This window comes from Aotus nancymaae, unplaced genomic scaffold, assembly GCF_030222135.1.
Source record: "Aotus nancymaae isolate 86718 unplaced genomic scaffold, 86718_ANA_hifiasm-v0.15.2.pri h1tg000006l, whole genome shotgun sequence".
NCBI classification, from domain to species: Eukaryota; Metazoa; Chordata; class Mammalia; order Primates; family Aotidae; genus Aotus; species Aotus nancymaae.
In genome coordinates this window covers 93731122-93752727 of record NW_026988417.1, presented here as the reverse complement: position 1 = coordinate 93752727, position 21606 = coordinate 93731122, and the positions used below count along the sequence as shown (strand labels likewise).

At 44.6% G+C, this 21606-nt stretch overlaps 1 protein-coding gene across 3 annotated transcripts; it reads right to left on the bottom strand.

Moving 5' to 3' along the window:
- Positions 1-3147: 3147 nt before the first annotated feature.
- On the bottom strand, positions 3148-21000 carry TRIML2 (tripartite motif family like 2). Of its 3 annotated transcripts, none has more exons than XM_012452869.2 (8): positions 20718-21000; positions 16514-16925; positions 16162-16257; positions 14377-14571; positions 13364-13504; positions 11001-11023; positions 10738-10838; positions 3148-3736 (listed from the first exon to the last, which is right to left on the bottom strand). In XM_012452869.2, the coding sequence occupies exons 2-8, from the start codon at positions 16700-16702 to the stop codon at positions 3177-3179; spliced, it is 1305 nt and encodes a 434-aa protein (XP_012308292.2). In that variant the 5' UTR covers positions 16703-16925; positions 20718-21000; the 3' UTR covers positions 3148-3176. The 3 variants fall into 3 exon arrangements, with proteins under 3 accessions (XP_012308292.2, XP_012308291.2, XP_012308293.2); XM_012452868.2 differs by having other exon boundaries at positions 16514-16922; XM_012452870.2 differs by lacking the exon at positions 20718-21000 and adding an exon at positions 17048-17119 and having other exon boundaries at positions 16514-16922.
- Between the last annotated feature and the right edge of the window lie 606 nt (positions 21001-21606).

The following is a 21606-nucleotide window of genomic DNA, read 5'->3' as shown; positions in this document are numbered from 1 at the left end:
CTCTACTAAAAACACAAAAAAGTTAGCAGGGAGTGGTGGCGCGCACCTGTAACTTCAGCTACATGGGAGTCTGAGGCAGAAGAATCGCTTGAACCTGGGAGGCGGAGGTTGCAGTGGGCCGAGACTGTGCCACTGCACTCCAGCCTGGGTGATGGAGGGAGATTCTGTCTCAAAAAAAACACACACACACAGATGAAAACCTATAGAATTATGACCAAAGTATTTAATAACCTACTAAGTAGTTATTAATTATGATATTCACAAGGTAAGGTCAATATATTAATTTCCTCTCTCTAAAATTCAATATTCTAAGATAATTAGCTGTTAATAAACAACTTGCAGCCTGACCAATATGGTGAAATCCTGTCTTTACTAAAAATACAAAAATCAGCTGGGCGTGGTGGCAGGCGCCTGTAATCCCAGCTATTTGGAAGGCTGAGACAGGAGAATCGCTTGAACCTGGGAGGCGGAGGTTGCAGTGAGCTGAGATCGTGCCACTGCACTTCAGCCTGGGCAACAGAGTGAGACTCCATCTCAAAAAAATAAAAAAATAAAAATAACTTGCGAAGCCCTCACTAGATGGGTACATTAGGAATTCCTGTAGCTTAGAGGAAAAACGCAGATAATGATTTAACAACGTTCTCAGATTTGAGTTTTCCAAGTTTGCTGCCCTCGTTTTTTACTATTATCGTAGGTTTAGGTCAGCGTTTCTCAGCCTTAGTGCCACTGTGTTTTGAGCCAAATAATTCTGTGTGTGTCAGGCTGCAGTATCCACCGTAGGACACATTGCAGCATCACCGGCCGCGGCTCACTGGATCCAGTGGACCCGCTCTTTTGGTGTGACAACTAAAAATCTGCTCCAGACATTGCCAAATGTTCCCTGGGAGCTGGGGAAAGTCTGAGAACCATTAGCTTAGCTTATCACACGGTCTATCTTATTATAAACAACTGTATTTTTGTGTTGCGGGTTGTGTAGCAATGTTTGATCCAAAGTATTTATTTTAGTTTATAATTTGCAGTAGCTAGAGATGGAGACATTATTGGATTTTGAATATCAATCATACACATTGCTAAATCATCTCACATTTTCTATATAAGTTATCATTATCTTTTTCTTAAAAAAATTAGGTAAGGGTTTGAGAGCCATCACTCTGAATTCTTAAAATGTTTCAAATAATGACCTCATTTCCAGCTCACTTATCTAACCTGACCCTCACTCTTCATAACAGAGCCATGTTCTCCCCATTCCTCCTGTGATTCACATAAAGACGCACTGTGACTTTTCAGTGCACACCTTTACCAAAACACACTTGTTCACGTATTTTAAAAGCACATTTTGAGAATTCGAAACGGTCAAAACTCTTTCCCCAAAAGACAGATGAGTAAGATCCCACATCTCCCTTGACTCCCATGAGTCAACAGAGGCAATTTTCTGACATTTGCCTTTTGTTCCTACCAACTCTGCCCATCCTGAGGAACCTGGCTTCCACGAGCTTACCTACAGAGCGAAGTGCAAATGATATGCTGCTTCTATTTTCTGTGGAAACTGAGTTGCGTTTTTAGAAAATTGGAGTAAAACTGGACCACTGTTCCACCTAGCCATGCTCATTACCACAGATGGCCGTGCGACAGAAGTCAAGACAGAGCTTGCTTTTTGATCTAATGACAGTCTGGATTTAATTTCTTCTCCTTGTTACCAGATACGTAACAGCTATGTAACTTTAGAAAAAGCAAATCAGAGCCGAGTGCGGTGGCTCACATCTGTAATCCCAGCACTTTGGGAGGCGGAGGTGGGAGGATCACCTGAGGTCAGGACTTCAAGACCCAGCCTGGCCAACGTGGAGAAACCCCGTCTCTACTAAAAATACAACATTAGCCAGATGCGACGGCACACGCTTGTAACCCCAGCTACTCAGGAGGCTGAGGCAGGAGAATCACTTGAACCCAGGAGGCGGAGGTTGTGGTGAGCCGAGATCATGCCACTGCACTCCAGCCTGGCAACAAGAGTGAAACTCTGTCTCAAAAAAGAAAGCAAATCATGTCTCTGAGCATCAGTTTCCACATATGAGTAATATGATTAATGCACATTCATAAGTTGTTAAAAATATTAAAGGAGATAAAGTATGATAAAACTTAAATATAAAAGTCCCCATGTAGATACTTATTTTCTCAGCGTTATACAACCATCCCTGAGCAAGGATGTAAGTGAAAGCATTTGCCAGTAGACCACCAAATAGATAAAGAAGGCAAACACCAGGCATAATTAGTATTTCTTACCTGATTCAAAACGTCACCTACCAGGCTTCTTCTAATACATCAAATTACTCTTATCAGAAAGAGAGGTAGGCCAGGCATGGTGACTCACACCTGTAATCCCAGTACTTTGGGAGGTGGAGGCAGGTGGATCGCTTGAGGTTGGGAGTTCAAGACCAGCCTAGCCAACATGGAGAAACCTGGCCTCTACTAAAAACACAAGAATAAACCGGGTGTGGTGGTGGGCACCTGTAATCCCAGCTACTCGGGAGTCTGAGGCAGGAGAATCGCTTGAACCCAGGAGGCGGAGGCTACAGTGAGCTGAGATCACGCCACTGCACTCCAGCCCGGGCGACAAGAGCGAAACTCTGTCTCATAAACAGAAAAAGAAAATAAAATTTAAAAATATTCACATTTTCCACAACTTCTCCTTCCTATCCATATAAAATAGCCAGATAAATTAAGTTATTCTTCTCTATTTGGAATAAGAAAATCTTAGAAAGTCCTGATACTGTCAGTAACAGGACGTCTGTTCCGCACGGGGGCACACTCACTTCTCAAGCACTGCTTTCATTTCTGATTATACCTGACTCTGCAAATGTTTCAGAAATACATCGAGCTCCTAACCCAGTTCTACGCACCCCAGACTATGTTTCCTCTCTAATTCCCCAACCCTCTGATGCATATGCGTTTGTTCTACTTAGCCTAGGTTCTCCCCATTATAATCATTCATGCTTCAGGTCAACTGCAACCTCCTCCACCACACGGGATTTGACAGCCACACAAATGCAAAGGCTCTGGGATATCGCATCAGGCTCCAACTCCTAGAACACTTTTTATTGGGTTCGTTTTCAAACATTCTTTCAAAGTCTTGTTTTCAAACTTTCTGGTCTCTTGTGGTCTTGGATTCTGCACGTACAAGATTAAGAGCTAACGGTGGCATCACAGGAAGGACCATCCTGGGGGGAGACGGTGAGGGAGTCTGAACTTGTGTCTCCGTTTGGGATACAAAGGGAAAACACAGGCCTGAGAACTCCTTGGAAGGCAAGGTGGGAGAAATTATAAATGAGGGAACTCTCTGTCACATTGTAGAATGATATCTGCCCATATTCGTAGTCAAGGAAAACTCCAACTGTATGCAACTGCTTTTCCAGAAAGACCCTTTTCAAAGGGGGAAAGACCCAGAGCATAGGCTCCGCTGCCATCACCGACCCCGTGAGTAAGACTTTCTCTCCGGAGCTGCCCCTCCTGCCTGCAGAGCTGTAGGATATGCCCACTTGCCAGCTGGTGGCCTTTTCCACGTGCACCTCCCAATAGTGCCTCCCCGAGGTGAAGCGTTCCGCGCCCAGCACCATGGCACTGAAGTTCAGTCTTTCTGGGCTGCCAGGTGTATCCTGCTGGGAATTTCTCAATCTCACAGTTCTCAGGTCCTCAGACAGGACCAGGCAGGGATGAGCTGTTTCAGGATCCAAAGTTAAATGGCCTACCAGGAGAGAAAACCCTCATTAATCTAGGAGTTGACCGATGCCAATGCCAGAGACATGATTTGTAACATGCGGCGGCTTCCCACCGAGTGGGCACAGCTCCCACGTGCAGATACGGGAGAGGCAATTTGGGAGGGTCCAGGAAAAGGAACCTCTAACCCTTACTTCAATATGCACCTCATGGAGGAAAAAAGTCCCTAAGACATGGAAAGGGACAGTCTACCTGAGCAGGAAGAATAAAACAAAGACGAATGGGCTAAGGAAGGTTTAGAAACACTGTCAAACTGGCTGGGCGCGGTGGCTCACGCCTGTAATCCCAACACTTTGGGAGGCCAAGGTGGGCAGATCATGAGGTCAGGAGTTCGAGACCAGCCTGACCAACACGGTGAAACCCGTCTCTACTAAAAATACAGACACAGTAGCTGGGTGTGGTGGCGGGTGCCTATAATCCCAGCTACTCCAGAGGCTCAGGCAGAAGAATCCCTTGAACCCGGGAGGCAGAGGCTGCAATGAGCCGAAATTGTACCATTGCACTCCAGCCTGGGCGACAGAGTGAGCCTCTATCTCAAAAGAAAAATAAATAAATATTAAAATGAAAACAAAAAAGAAGCACTGTCAAACTGTCCTGGTGCCAAGTTCCACCCAGGTATCCCTTGGGACCCAACCCTAGTCTTTGCAGACCTCCCAGCCTGGCGCGGCCAGAGGCATCAGAGTGGGCCAGCAGCTACTGATTCTCGGCCTCACAGTGACGTGCTCTACACAACCGGAATATGCCCAGAGTGTGAACGGGTGCCTGGACGTTGCTGACAGTGGGCCCTGACGTGCAGTACATCAAAGGAGAATTTACCAGCAGAGGCTGGAAAACCTATGAGGTTCCTCCAGGAAGCCACGCGGAGAACAAGCAGGCTCAGTGAATTCCTCGTGCCTGCGAGAATCGCCTTCTTCCTGTCTCTCACTGCTCCTCTCATGTCTTTCTGCCCAACCTCTAACTACTGTGATCTTTCAGCTCCTGGGACCTCTTCTTTCAAGCAGTATATTCCCCTCCCCTGCCCCTGGGAACCGCACACAGCTTCAGTTTTAAACACCCTCTCTGTTCTCTGTGTTTATGACTCACACCATAAACAATCAAATACCAGTTGGACAGAACACAGGAATTTCTTTCCTTTTTTTTTTTTTTTGAGACGGAGTCTTGCTCTGTCGCCAGGCTGGAGTGCAGTGATGCGATCTCAGCTCACTGCAACCTCCTTCTCCCGAGTTCAAGCGATTCTCCTGCCTCAGCCTCCTGAGTAGCTGGGATTACAGGCACACATCACCATGGCTGGCTAACTTTTGTATTTTTAGTAGATAAGGGGTTTCACCATGTTGGCCAGGAGGATGGTCTCGATCTTCTGACCTCGTGATCTGCCTGCCTCAGCCTCCCAAAGTGCTAGGATTACAGGCGTGAGCCACTGCCCCTGGCCAAAACACAGGAATTTCAAACATAATGTATTCAAAAGGAACTTCAGAGGCATTAACAGCTCCCTTATTGCTTTAGTTGTCTAAGCCATAAACCAGGAAAGCCTTTATTTCCTACTTTCTGTATCATGGAATCCAGATTAATTTCTATTATTTGACTGCAGTAAATTAAATTAACTTAAATCTCTGAATTGGCAGTCCAATTCACATTATTAGGGTGGTCTCAAGAGCTATATATGTCTTGAATTTTAAACAAATTGTCTGACACTCAGTATTTCCAGTAGACTGGCATAAATAAATGCAAATTATCTCTGGAAAAATGCACAGCTGCGGCCAGGCACAGTGACTCACGCCTGTAATCCCAGCACTTTACACAGCTGTGGCCAGGCACAGTGGCTCACGCCTGTAATCTCAACACTTTGCACAGCTGTGGCCAGGCACAGTGACTCACACCTGTAATCCCAGCACTTTACACAGCTGTGGCCAGGCACAGTGACTCACACCTGTAATCCCAGCACTTTGCATAGCTGTGGCCAGGCACAGTGACTCACGCCTGTAATCCCAGCACTTTGGGAGGCCGAGGTGGACAGATCACTTGAGGTCAGAAGTTCAAGATCAGCCTGGCCAACATGGTGAAACCCCATCTCTACTAAAAATACAAAAATTAGCTGGAAGTGGTGGCAGGAGCCTGTAATCCTAGCTACTCGGGAGGCTGAGGCAGGAGAATCCCTTGAACCCAGAGGCGGAGGTTGCAGTGAGCTAAGATCACGCCACTGCACTCCAGCCTGAGTAATAAGAGCAAGAGTCTGTTTAAAAAAAAAAAAAAAAGGCCGGGTGTGGTGGTTCACGCCCCTAATCCTAGCACTTTGGAAGGCCAAGGCGGGTGGATCACAAGGTCAGGAGATCAACACCATCCTGGCTAACACAGTGAAACTCCATCTCTACTAATAATGCAAAAAATTAGCTTGGCATGGTGGTGAACACCTGTAGTCCCAGCTACTCAGGAGGTTTAGGCAGGAGAATCGCTTGAACCCAGGAGCTGGAGGTTGCAGTGAGCCGAGATTGTGCCACTGCACTCTAGCTTGAGCAACAGAGCCGACCCTGTTAAAAAAAAAACAAAAAACCCACAGCTACATTCCTGGACTCAAAGAATTCTTAAAGTATTTGAGGAAAAAAGAAAGCATACTATGAAAAATAATTAAGTATATACCCACAAAATAAGAAAACCACTACCGAGCAAGACTAGCAGAAATCAATCTGTAAGGCACTTCAGATACCGGAATATTCAGTATCCAAAGTGAATATTCAGGCACAGAACTTTGCTTACTATGTTTGGAGAAAAATAAAATCTTAAATTTATCTATAGAGTACAGAAGCTAAAAAGCAAGACTAAACAAATTTGTCAAAGAACCAAATAGATTATTCAGAGATCAAAATCAAAATGAGTGAACTTAAACGTGCTGGTAGGCGTTTACAAGCAAAGAAAGCTACAGACCAGTATTATGAACATAAATGTAAAAAATCATAGCAACATGTTAGCATGTCGGGTACAATGATACATAAAATGAATACAACTTCATTAGGGAATGCAAGGCTGGTTGAACACACTAAGAAAAAAATAATATAATTCACCATACTAACAGATAAGAAGACTGGGTGCAGTGGCTCAAGCCTGTAATCCCAGCACTTTGGGAGGCCAAGGTGGATGGATCACTTGAGGCCGGGAGTTCAAGACCAGCCTGGCCAACATGGCGAAACCCCGTTTCTACTAAATTACAAAACTTAGCCAGGCGTGATGGCAGATGCCTGTAATCCCAGCTACTCGGGAGGCTGAGGCAGGAGCATCTTTTGAATCCAGGAGGCGGAGGTTGCAGTGAGCCGCGATCATGCCACTACACTCCAGTCTAGGGGACAGAGTGAGACTCATTTAAAAAAAAAAATGGTTGAAGAAGAAAAAACAAGAATATCGCAAGAGAAAAAGAACTTGAAAAATTCAACATTCATTCATGATAAAAATTCTTAGTAAACCAGAAATAAAGGGAAACATCTTCAATTTGATGAAAGGCAGCCATAAAAAACCTATAGCTATATCAGAATTCAGAGTGAAAGACTTAATGTTTTCTTTCTTCCTAAGATCAAGAATAAGCAAGTGTCTACTCTCACCACTTCTATTCAACACACTGCAGGTCTGAGCCAGCACAATAAGGCAAGAAAATACAGAAAAGGCTTATAGACTGGAAAGGAAGAAATAAAGCTATCTATTCTCATATACATACTGCATGACTGTGTAGAAAATCCCGAATAATCTAGTTTTAGAAATCCACTGTCTATGTCTGGGTATGGTGCCTCATACCTGTAATCCCAGCACTTTGGGAGGCTGAGGTGGATAATTTGAGGTCAGGAGTTCAAGACCAGCCTGGCCAGCATGGTGAAACCTCGTTTCTACTAAAAATACAAAAGTTAACCGGGCTTGGTGGCACATGACTGCAGTCCCAGCTACCCGGCAGGGTGAGGCATGAGAATTGCTTGAACCCAGGAGGTGATGGCTGCAGTGAGCTGAGATTGTACTGTTGCACTCCAGCCTGGACAACAGAGTGAGACTCCTCTGTCTTAAAAAAAAAAAAAAAAAGAAAAAGGAAATCCACTGTCTAATGAGTGAGTTTTGCATAGTTATAGGATACAAATGTCAGTAATAAAAAAATTCCATTTCTATATACTTGTAATGAACTAGAAATGAATGAAATGTCAATTAGAAACTGATATTTTAAAACACCATTTACAGTGGCACTAAAAAACATAAAATACTTAGGGATACATCTCAAAATCCATAAAATATTTGTATGCTGAAGGTGCCGAAACACTGATGAGAGAAACTGAAGACCTAAATAAATGGAGACATTTTGTATTTCTGGACTGAAAGCACTAAATATAGTCAAGATGTCAGTGCTCCCAAATCGATCTACGGATTCAATGTAGTATCGATAAAAATCCCAGCAGTCCGTTCTGAAGAAGCCAACAAGCCAACATTTATGTGGAAAAGCAGAGAACCTATAGTAGTCAAAACTACTCTGAAAAAGAGTAAATTTGGAGAATGCGCAGTACCTGCTTCCAAGGCTTCCCACAGAGTTATCAATCAAGCCAATGTGCTATTGGCAAATGGACAGAGTCAACGATCAGTAGACCTCTTAGAGGCACAGACAGACCTGGCCACATATGCCAGGTGATTTTTCAACAAAGGTGCCGAGTAAATTTAATGGACTGGATACATATGCGTCAAAAAATAAAAACAAGGGCTGGGCGCGGTGGCTCACGCCTGCAATCCCAGCACTTTGGGAGGCTGAGGCGGGTGGATCATGAGGTCAAGAGATGGAGACCATCCTGGACAACATGGTGAAACCCCGTCTCTAACAATAAATAAATAAATAAATAAATAAATAAATAAATAAATTACAGGTCGGGGGAGAAGAGGGTTGGCAGCATTCTGTGAACTATATACAGATATTAACTCTCAATGGTTCACAGGCCACCCTGTAAAACCTAAACTCACAAAACTTTTAGAAGGAAATCTTTATTGGCTTTGGCAAAATTTCTTAAATAGGACACAAAAAGCATAAATCATAAAATAAAAAAATTGATAAACTGAATTTCATCAAAATGCAAAACCTCTACACTTCAAAAGACACTATTAGGAAAATGAGAATATAAACCAGACTGGGAGGAAATACTTGCAAAACATATATGATAAATGACTGCCAAACAGAATACATAAAGAAATTATAAAACTCACTAAGAAACATACAACCCAATTTAAAAAAGGGGGTTGTACATGTATTTCACCAAAGTAGAAATAGAGGGAAAATAAACACATGAAAATATGCTCAGCATCATTAGTCATTCTGGAAATGCAAATTAAAATGAGATACCACTACGCATTGGGTTGGATGTAGTAAAACAAACTGACAATACCAAATGCTGGTGAGAATATAGAGTAACTGAATCTTTCGCACAGTATTGGTGGGAAGGCAAAATGGCACAGGCAGTTTGGAAAACAACTTTGACAGTCCCACCCTTGGATAGTCAATCAACAACTAGGAAGCCGTGCCCACACAAAAATCTGCGTGCTACTATTTACAGCACAGAGCTGGAAACAACCCATGTCCATAAAAATTGCAAAAGGATAAATAAATTATGGTGTATTTATATAATGGAATATTACCAACAATAAAAAGGAACAAACTACTGATACACGCAGTAGCACGGATTTTTTTTTTTTTTTTTTTTGAGTCGGAGTCTTGCTCTGTCTCCAGGGTGGAGTGCAATGGCGCAATCTCAGCTTACTACAACCTCCACCTTCTGGGTTCAAGCGATTCTTCCACCTCAGGCTCCTGAGTAGCTGGGACCACAGGTGTGTGCCACTACGCCCGGCTAATTTTTTTGTATTTTTAGTAGAGACGGGGTTTCAATATGTTGGCCAGGATGGTCTCGATCTCTTAACCTCATGATCCGCCTGCCTCGGCCACCCAAAGAGCCACCGTGCCTGGCCAGCAGGGTGGATGTTCTATATCTCAACTGCAATATGCTATGAGCCTCAAAGAGCCACACGCTGTACGATTCCACGGATAGGACGCCTGGAAAAGGCAAAGCTTGAAGGACAGGAGATATAAACGCTTGTTATACATGCTGAATTTCTCCCCCTAGAAGTTTTAAATTTTCAAGCAGTGGAATCTGCCTGCAATCACGTTTCATGGCCGGGAAACTGGGAGCCGAGGCTCATGCCTATAATCCCAGCACTTTGGGAAGCCAAGGTGGGCCGATCACCTGAGGTCAGGAGTTCAAGACCAGCCTGACCAACATGATAAAATTCATCTTCACTAAAAATGCAAAAAATTAGCTGGGTATGGTGGCGCATGCCTGTCATCCTAGCTATTTGGGAGGCTGAGGCAGGAGACTTGCTTGAACCTGGGAGAAGGAGGTTGCAGTGAGCCAAGATGGCGCCACAGCACTCCAGCCTGGGTGACAGAGCAAAATTCCACCTCAAAAAAAAAAAAAAAAAATTTGCATGGGAAAAACTTTCAATATAAGATCATACAGTTATTTTCTTGTTCCTTATGTAATACGTATAACATCTTAAGCTCTCCAGTCTTTTAAAATTTTTATTTATTTACTTACTTATTTTTAGACCAAGTCTCGCTCTGTTGCCCAGACTGGAGTGCAGTGGTGTGATCTCAGCTCACTGCAATCCCCGTCTCCTGGGTTCAAGCAATTCTCCCATCTCAGCCTCCTGAGTAGCTGGGACTACAGGCATGCGCCACCACAACTGGCTGATTTTCATATTTTTGGTAGTGATGGGATTTCACCATGTTGGTCAGGCTGGTCTAGAACTCCTGGCCTCAAGCGGACTGCCTGCCTTGGCCTCCCAAAGTTCTGGGATTACAGTTGTGAGCCACTGCACTGGACTAAAAATTTTTAACTACTGGAATTTGTTTTTATTTATGGCAGGATGGTCACCTGATTCTCAAATACAGAACAGTGCCTTGTTACTTACTTTGGAATACTCTGAACATGCTGCTCAGTCCTCTTATGTGGCATAAACTCAGATCTGTGATATGAGCAGGCTCTAGATTCTCAAGCAGCAGTGAGTTGCTCCTGAAGAGAAAAGACAGCCTCAATCATCTGCACAGACAGCAGGCCCCTTGATCTAGTGAATGGATCCCATTACAGCCTACCAGCAAATGCAATCTCGTCATCCCAATTAACATCTTATTGAACTCTGATTCTGACCCAATTGTGTGCAAAACGAAAACTCACCTTTCCAAAGAGTATTTTGCATTCTAAGGGAAAGAAAAGAGATCAGGTTACTACTGGGTTTTTGAGCCCTCGTTTGCAATCTGTGCAGAGGAAAATATCCTCTTTTTTTTTTCTTGAGACCGAGTCTTGCTCTGTCGCCCAGCCTGGAGGTCAGTGGCATAATCACGGCTCACTGCAACCTCCACCTCCCAGGTTCAAGGGATTCTCCTGCCTCAGCCTCCCGAGTAGCTGAGATTACAGGCATGTGCCACCATGCCCAGCCAATTTTTGTTATTTTTAGTGGAGACATGGTTACACCATGTTGGCCAGGCTGGTCTCGAACTCCTGACCTCAAGTGATCTGCCTGCCTTAGGCTCCCCAAGTGCTGGGATTACAGGTGTGAGCCACCTCGCCCGGCCAAAATATCCTCTCTTAGAACGAACACAATTTCCATGTTATTTCTTCCGCCTCATAATGCTAGTTATCAGATGAACAATATCTAACATGGAAATAGGAAAGATCAGAAAAACACATGAAATCACTTTGCTATATTCCCAAGGGAAATGTTTTCTATCCCTCACCACAGCCAGCTTACTCGGAACTCTCCGTCTCCAGATGGTGAGCATCTATTTGCTTTCCACGCAGGGCGTGGCCAGAGTTGAGCAGGTGAAGGGCTGCTGGCTGCCAAAGGCAGTGTGAGCTAGGCAGAGCCACACCTGGCCTCATGCTCAAGAATTGAACTGCTTCCTAAGGATTTACCTGCAGACACTTTCCAGATGAGTGCATTCACTTGCAATTATAAGCCCAGCAGAGGGATATGGACAGTCTTAAAAAGATGGTAGTGGCTGGGTGTGTTGGCTCACACCTATAATCCCAGCACTTTGGGAAGCTGAGGCAGGCGGATCACCAGGTCAAAAGATCGAGGCCATCCTGACCAACATGGTAAAACCCTGTCTCTACTTAAAAAAACACAAAAATTAGCTGGACATGGTTGTACAGGCCTGTAATCCCAGCTACTCAGGAGGCTGAGGCAGGAGAATCGCTTGAACCCAGGAGGTGGAGGTTGCAGTGAGCCGAGATTGTGCCACTGCATGCCACCCTGAACAACAGAGTGAGACTCTGCCTAAAAAAAAAAAAAAAAAAGATAGTAACCCACTTTCTGAAAAGGCAACATATGCTACTAGACAAAATTCAAAATATGCAACACTTACCATAGACTGAGTAGCTTCTTCACAAGAGAAAGCCATTCCTTGCAGTTCTGGAGGCTGGGAATTTCAAGATCGAGGCACTGGCAGGTTCAGTGTCCGGTGAGGGCTCGACCCCTCCTCGGTAGCCTTCATCTCACTCTACCTCCCATGGCTGAAAGGGCGAGGTCTGTCTCGGCCTCTTTCATAAGAGCCCTAATCTCATTCACAGAGGCTCTGCCCCCAGGAGCCACTCACTACCCAAAGGCCCCACCTCTGAATACCATCACCTTGGGGAGAGGATTCAACATATGTATTTTGGAGGGACGCAAACATCAGACCATAGCAGATAATCTTACCCTTGTTTCAAGATTATCACAGATGACTGTGTATTAATTATTTTTTGCCAGAAAGTCTGTGAATGTTAGCAAGCACACGCGTATACGTGTATGTATACGTATATATATACTTATTACCCAAAGATCAAACAAAAACAGGTTCTGAAACTTTCTTTTCTCACCTAATGAGTGCTTGAATATGCTATTTTAGTGCCTATAGAGCTGTTTTACTATTTGGTTACAGAATATCTTATTGTATGGTTGTCTCATAATGTGACTCACCCATTATGAACCACACTGTGTCACATCTCAATCCTAACATACTGCTGATAATTTTTTTTTTTTTTTTGAGACGGAGTTTCGCTCTTGTTACCCAGGCTGGAGTGCAGTGGCGCAATCTCGGCTCACCGCAACCTCCGCCTCCTGGGTTCAAACAATTCTCCTGCCTCAGCCTCCCGAGTAGCTGGGACTACAGGCACGCACCACCATGCCCAGCAAATTTTTGTATTTTTAGTAGAGATGGGGTTTCACCATGTTGACCAGGATGGTCTCGACCTCTTGACCTCGTGATCCACCCATCTCGGCCTCCCAAAGTGCTGGGATTATAGGAGTGAGCCACCGCGCCTGGCCACTGCTGATAATTTTAAGGAGAGAATTCATCTCATGACGCAGCTCCTCACTATACCATGAAGTTACCACCATTCCTAACGCTTTTGGCAACTGAAAAATAGTTGTGTAGCCTTCTCTTGCGGTTGAAGATCACTGGATATTGTGTTCTGCCAGCGACCCCTAATGAGTACTATCCACTTCTCATTTCTCAAATGCTGGAATGAATTTTATTTTCTCTTTCCCAGCATCTTACCTTGAGCAACGCTAAGGCGCTGTCCCCACACTTCTTCTCAAGCTCCGCGACGAGCGTCTGGAGGCTGCAGATGTGCTCAGAAAGCCTGGCTTCACTCTCCTTCAGTTTCTTCATGTTCTCTCTCCCCACATGGCCCAGTCTCTGCAGAAGCATCTCTTTGTTACTATTCAACATCCTCAAGTTCAGGAACAAGAGTTCAGTCATTTCTCCTACTGATTAATTCAACGTGTCTTTAAAAACCTGCTTTTCGGCTGGGCGCAGTGGCTCACGTCTGTAATCTCAGCACTTTAAGAGGCCAAGGCAGCCTGGCCAACATGGTGAAATCCTGTCTCTACTAAAAGTACAAAAATTAGCCAGGCATGTTGGCAGGCACCTGTAGTCCCAGCTACTGGGGAGGCTGAAGTTGCAGTGAGCTGAGATAGTGCCACTGCACTCCAGCCTGGGCGACAAAGCAAAACTTCATCTCAAAAAAAAAACTAAACCTGGGCCGGGCGCAGTGGCTCACGCCTGTAATCCCAACAATTTGGGAGGCTGAGGCGGGCAGATCATGAGGTCAGGAGTTTGAGACCAGCCTGGCCAAGATGGTGAAACCCCATCTCTACTAAAAACACAAAAAAATTAGCAGGGAGTAGTGCCACGCACCTGTAGTCCCAGCTACTTGGAAGGCTGAGGAAGAAGAATCGCCTGAACTCAGGAGGCAGAGGTTGCAGTGAGCCAAGATCGTGCCACTGCACTCCAGCCTGGGTGACAGCATGCCCAGACTTGCTGTCCTGCCTGCCACCTAGAAACAGACATAATTAGGCAAGGCCATGATATTCTTTTGTTGAAGCAGGATACCTCTCAAGAGACACATGATTCTTTGACACCTATTATGTATGTTTAAGCTGAGACAGATGTGTGTGCACTGGATATGTGGTTGTCACTGGATATGTGATTCTGAAACTGACATAATGTTCAGCTCTTCTTTTTCTCATTTCTCAAATATTATGAGGATGTTGTTTTTAACATCTCACCTGTAGCATTTCCTGGAACTTCTCCTCTAGCTCTGTGGCAAGCTTCATCACTTGATTCAGACGAGCTTCTCTCAAGTTCAAATCAGCTGTGCACCCTTGCCGTCTCTGGAGATTCAGCTCACGCTCCTCATTCAACAACCGGAGTCTCATATTATACTCAGACTCAATCATCTTTTTAAAATTTTGTTCCTCTTCCTTCCTCGTAGATATAAACATGATAGACTTCAAGTTACACAAGATAGATTAAAGACACACACACACACACACACACACACAATAATACTAATATACATATATCTTATATTGACCACAATACATTCTTTCCATCTCTAATCCCAATATAGAGACAGGGAAGTATAAAGTACAGGAGAAGAAAGAAAAGGAATATATCCGAAGGACAAATGGAATTTGAATCAACATCAGCCAAGACATCAACACAATTTTAGAACATAAAATGCAGATGAAGAAATGTTCATCAATAAGGAGAAACTAAGGAAGCCACAGCCTCTGTTATCACAGAGACCAGGACACTAGAAAAGGGCCAATGGGATTTGCTGACGCTTGGGTAAGAGGTGTGGGAAAAAAGGAGTCATGGATGAAAGACACCAAAAATTTTAGACTAAGCAACTGGAAGAATGGAATTACCAAAATATAGAGAGAGAATCTATGGAAGGGCTGGATTCCAGGAGTGAGGAGTGTGCATGAGTTTGGGATGTGATGAATTTGGTATCACTTAGATATCCAGGTATAGACAAGAAGTAGGAAATTGGACATGAAGTCTACTACCATTTGGAAGCCCAGGCTAGGGATACCTATTTGGGAGTAGTTATCTTAGAGATGCTATTTGAGCATCTCCATTAAGCTACTTTTTTTTTTTTTTGAGATGGAGTCTCACTCTGTCGCCAGGCTGAAGTGCGATGTCACGATTTTGGCTCACTGCAACTTCCTTCTCCAGGGTTCAAGTGATTCTCCTGCCTCAGTCTCCAGAGTAGCAGGGACTACAGGGATACACCACCATGTCTGGCTAATTTTTTGTATTTTTAGTAGAGACAGGGTTTCACTATGTTAGCCAGGATGTTCTCGATCTCCTGACCTAGTGATCCACCCACCTCAGCCTCCCAAAATGCTGGGATTACAGGCATGAGCCCCCATGCGCAGCCTAATTTGTGTATTTTTAGTAGAGATGGGGTTTTTTCATGTTGGCCAGGCTGGTCTCAAATTCCTGACATCAAGTGATCCACTGTCCTCGGCCTCCCTAAGTGCTTGGATTACAGGCATGAGCCACCACGCCCGGCCTCTTACTAAAGAGCTGTATGCACATTAAGATATTGGCACTTTTCCTTCCTAGAGATTTCAAATGATTTTTCTCCTTTGCAGTTTGTCTTTGGACTTTGCTTATATTACACTATTTTCTCTCTCGTTTTTTTTTTTTTTTTTTTTTTTTGAGATGGAGTCTCACTCTGTCACCCAGGCTGGAGTGCAGTGGCATGATCTCGGCTCACTGCAACCTCCACCTCCCCAGTTCAAGTTTCTCCTGCCTCAGCCTCCAGAGTAGCTGGGATTACCGGCACATGCCACCATGTCCTGCTGATTTTTGTATTTTCAGTAGAGACGGAGTTTCACCATGTTGGTCAGGCTGGTCTCGAACTCCTGACCTCGTGATCTACCCACCTCGGCTTCCCAAAGTGCTGGGATTTACAGGCGCGAGCCACTGTGCCCAGCCCATACACTATTTTCTAACCACGTGACTGGTAATTTTCCCCCAAGAATCAAGTAAGCACAGACCTGAATCATCACCATTCTTTCTTGCTCATCAGTCAATATGCTTTTAGCTGCTTCAAGTTTCTCCCTTAGTGTGTTCAGTGTTTCCTGGAATAACTTCTATAGAAAAAGCACAGAATTCCAGGTGAGATCGTTGATTTAACAGTTGGATTCCTAACCTCAGACAACTAAAAAGCCAACAACTCAGAGTATATATTTTCTTAGCTTTTAGGTTGAAGTTTCAATGAATATGGAACTCATCTAATATTCCTTAATAAACATCAACTAAAGTTATGGTTTTGGAGCGCCAGAATGTCTGTCCATTTCATCAGTATAGGAGTGGGCCAGAGTGTCTTGGGATTGGCGTGAATCTTACCCCGTAATTCTCAGCAGCCTCTTGTATCCCGCACACCCTGTGATGCTGGTGGTCCTGGGACTGGACGCATTTGCTGCAGAGTGTGATCTGGTCAGTATCACAGAACAGCTGTGTTTGTTCCAGGTGTGTTTCACAATAGGCATCTTCTGCGATGCTGTGCTGTAACTGAGGGCTGAGCCTTTTGGACATCCTGGTAGGTGTACCTAGTTGAAGACTGGACTGTTTGCTTCTGCTGTAAGATACTTCCCTGCACTCTGAAGGGTGGGAAAATGGCGGCTTCCTTTGTTTTCTGGAGCAGGCACACACACTTGGCAACTTCAGGGTCTACAAGATCCACGGAAATAGTCCATGCAGACAGAGTGGGTCAGCGCTCCAGACTCCTCAAATCCAACAAACCTCTGGCAGCTTCCTGCTTGGGGAAGAGACAGAGTCAGGCCAGTGTTCTAAGATCAGAGGGGCTCCCTCAGGTCTTCTGACAGTCTTGAGCAATAGGCTGAAAATTAATTACAAGCAACAGCATGGCACAGCACTCACCCATGAGTCATTTAGGAGAAAAAAGTGCTCAAAAGGCACAGTGCTAATTATTGAAGGAACTCCAGGACTAGGGTGAGGTAACAGAGTACAAAAGAAGTTCACTGGTAGAGGCAGGGTGCGGTGGCTTATGCCTGTAATCCCAGCACTTTGGGAGGCCAAGGCGGGTGGATCATGAGGTCAGGAGTTCAGGACCAGCCTGGCCAGCATGGTGAAACCCAGTCTCTACTAAAAACTACAAAAAAAAAAAAAAAAAAAAAATTAGCCGGTCGAGGTAGCAGGCACCTAAAATCCCAGCTACTGAGGAGGCTGAGGCAGGAGAATCGCTTGAACCCGGGAGGCAGAGGTTGCAGTGAGCGAGATCGTGCCAGTGCACTCCAGCCTGGGAGACAAAGTGAGACTTAGTCTCAAAACCAAAAAAAAAAGAAGTTAATTGGTAGAATTACAGAAAAAAACCCTCAACTGGCCAGGTGCGGTGGCTCACGCCTGTAATCCCAGCACTTTGGAAGGCCGAGGTGGGTGGATCACCTGAGATCGGGAGTTCAAGACCAGCCTGACCAACGTGGAGAAACCCCGACTCTAAGAAAAGAAAAAAAAAAAAAACAAACCACAACTATTTGAAAAAGTTATTAAAATACTTCCCCTTTTAGAGACAGGGTCTAGAGTAGACTGGCGTCACCGCAGCCCACTGCAGCCTCTCGAGCTCAGGGCTCCAGCGACCCTCCCACCTCAGCTTCTGGAGTGGCTGGGACCGCAGGTGGCTCAAAGCACATTGCAACAGAAGGAACGCTGAAGCAACCAGGAGAAGACAGCAGGTCTGAGGGGCCATAAATCAGAGATTTGTGGAACAGTGAAACCACGCCACCCGTCTCAGTTACTAGTTTTGTTTCAGAAACACAACTCGGGAGCGCCGTGACGCGCAGCCGCGCTGTGGACGCGAGAGCGCTGGCTCCTTCCTGACTCCACCTGTGTCCGCGCGCAGGAGCTGCGCACGCGCGAGACGGCGGCCCCGGGCGAGGCTCAGGGCGAGGCTCGGGCGGCGCCCGGAAGATCTGCCCTGCTCCGGGCAGGCGCGCCCCTGGCGGATCGGGCCACCTGCACCCGCGGCGCGGCCTCCCGACTGCCCTGACGACTGCCCTGGAGGTGGCGGGCCACAGGCTCGGAGGGGAGGTCCGTGGTTTCCCCGCCAGTGCTGGGCAAGCGAGAGGCCAGACTCCTAAGGCGGCCAAACGAGGGAAGAAGAGCGGCCGGGCTAAGGGGCCAGCGCGGTCCACCGGCGCTTTGCCAACGCTGTGCCCACCTTTGGCAGGAAGGGCCCCAATGCCAATTCTTAAGTCCTTCGTAATTCCGGCTTTCTCTAATAAACGAGCCACTTAGCTCAGAAAAACTTTTCAGAAAAACGTTTTTATTATTTTAAATGAATAATTATAAAAGGCAGTTTTAAATTTCTAATACAGTAAACGTAGACACGAAGGCTCATAAACAAAAGCTTACTGGGACCTTCGTCAATAATAAGTGCAAAGGAGTACCGATTTCGCGGGGGGCGGGAAAGTTGGAGAAATATCTAATGTAGAGGCGGATTGATGGGTGCAGCAAACCACCATGGCACATGTATACCTGTGTAACAAACCTGCACGTTCTGCATATGTACCCCAGAAATTACAGTATAAAAAAAATTAATGCCATATGAGGAAGCGAACAAAGAGTACGTGGTGAAATGTAAAAGAAAGTATTCTAGACTCGTACTATGCAGTTAATAAATAATAATAAAATGTGATTTTTCTGGGGGAAAAAAGAAGTACTGATTTCAAAACGTTGAGAATCTTGGCCTGAAAAGGCATATTCCCCACAAATGGGATTGTGGATGAATGTATCTATAATTTTGATATGTTTTGTCAGTTTCCCAAGCACAAAAGTTGTACGATTTTCCACTCCAAGCAACAAATTAAAAAGATGTTAAACTTTCGGATCATTGCCCACCGGCTGGGTGAGAAATAGTATGTTCATACATTTTCAACTTCCATCTGTTCTGTTATTAGTATGTCTAAACCTTTTATTTTCAGATGCTCAGAAACCATTTTCATTTATTTTGCTGCAAACTCTATGTTCAAGCCTCTTTCCCAGCTTATTCCATCCGGCTTTTTGGCCTTTTTGGAGGGAAGGGTCAATTTTAAGAGACAGTTTACAGATCCAAGCTCCTTTGTATATTATACGAGTTGCAAACACTTTATCTCTCCTTGTCTTTGAATGTGCTCTCATTTCTTTGTTCTGCTTAGGTCTTTGAAATCCCTGGTAGTTTCCCATGTTTTATGTCCCTGAACATGTCTGAGATGACTCCAAGTCACCAAAACAAAGAAATTCACCAATTCAAATTTTCCTTAAGAACTGAAATTTTCCTCGAGCTCTCAGCAGCAAACATAGCTAACCACCACACTCTTCTTCCTACAATTTCTTCTCTCATCTGTGTACAGCTCACATTCCTCTAACTTGACTGGTCTTGTTCCCCAAGGCCTTTTCTGGTTCTACATCCTCTGAACTTCTCAATCTTGGGGTGCTTCAAGGTTCAGTTGTGGTCTCCCAGTCCTGGTCTCCCCAGGTAATCTTACTCATTTCTTAAGATTTAAGTACCACTTTCCGATTTCAAACTCCTGCCCAATTCTCAACATTTTTGCAATCGAATGTGTAAGGAACACCCAATATTAACATAGCTAAAGCCGCTCTGGATCTCAACCCAATGCCTCTCTTCCCCCAAACTCATTCCTTTAGAGCCACCATTCAGCCTTCCTTTCACCAACTCAGCTATTGTTTTCCAAATTTATATTCTGCCCTGCCCTCCCCGCCCGTCTCCAGCTCCTCTCCGCTCAAACACCGGAATACTATTTTAAAATCAAAACCCAAACCGCTTTCTATGACATGTAGGGTAAGATCCGTGTGGCCCCGTCCTGTACAATCTGGGCTCCTGCCTTCACCTGACCTCACTGTAGCTTTCCCCCGTCACCATCAATTCCAGTTGCAGAAATTCATCATAGCCCTTCCCCCTTCCAAGGCTGACGAAGCTCTTGGCTCATTTTTGCAATTCTGGCTGCCTCTTTTTTCTTCTCTTCAGTTCTCAGCTCAAATGTCTTCCCAAAGCGAGACCTTTCCATCACGACTCCACTTGAAATACCTTCCCACCACTCATTTCCTAATTTATTTTCTTTGTAGCTGAATGATTTTACCATCCTAGGAGCAAATTTACTCGTGGGTCACTCTCCATTCGTAAGAAACCAAATTCCTTCGATGCCCCGTTTACATCTGACACAGTAGATGCACAATAAATACTTTAAAAGATATTTTATGTCAAACCAGTAAGAATTTAAGGTGCAATGAGAGAGGGATAGAGACTAAACATTTTTACAGAAACAGGAAGGAGAGTTGAAGAATGAAGTCCCCAGAATGTTGTCTACCCTCACATGGTTTTTCCTAAATTTTTTTCTTTGCTGTGGCTTTTTCCTGATAACACACAGATAGGAAAAAAAAAAAAAAAAAAAAAAAAGAATCTATGTGTGTGTATAGATTCTTTTTTTTTCTTTAGCACCAACTTGCTGTACACACACATAGATTCTAAGATCAAGATGAGAAATTGAAAGAAGCAGTTATTAAGAAAATGAGCTGTAGAGGAAAGCTCACTTACTTTCTTTGTAGCAGTCCTGGGTATTAATGGGTTTTTTTCTTTTTCTTTGAGATAGGGTCTTGCTCTGTCACTCAGCTCACTGTAGCCTTGAACTCCCACCTTGGCCTCCTGAGTAGCTGGGACTTAGAGGCGCTGTATGACCACACCCGGCTAATTTTTGTATTTTTTGTAGAGATAGGGGTTCAGTATGTTTCCCCAGGCTGGTCTTGAACTCCTGGGCTCAAGCAATTTGCCTGCCTCAGCCTTCCAAAGTGCTGGGATTACAAGAATGAGTCACCATGCCTGGCCAAGGTATTTCCTCTAGGGAAAAAGCTGGAACAGTGGAGACTGCAGAGATTTTATCTGTTCAGTTCCTCCCTCAGCCCCGCCCTCACACCATCAGGAAGGCATTTGTGAAGTTTCTTATCATATTCACACAGTTAATCTGGGACAGGGCTCACCAAACTCTCCTTAAGCATTAGAATCATCTGAATTTATTAAAACGGAAGGCGCTTCACAGGAGCTCTGATTCCACAAATGTAGGATGGGCTCTGTAGTTTACATTTTTAATAGACTCCAGAAAATGCTGACTAGCCCTGACCTTGGCTGGATGAATGTCTTGTTTTAACTCCAGTGCCATGTACAGTGCCTAACACAAGTAGCTCCTTAAGGTTGTTTTTTTTTTCTTAATGAATCTAGTGTATATGGACAATTTCACAGGAAAGAAGCCTTCAGGCTAATACTCAGGAATGTGTTTTTTTCTCAGTAGAAAATAATACCTGATTTGTTAGTTTCTAGAACGTTTGTTGAAGGAAGCGTTCATTCCATTATCTGTAGATAGGAAAACAACAGTGGGCACCTGCCTGAGGAATTCGGCACAGATGGGAGGTCAGGGAACAGTCCCAGATAA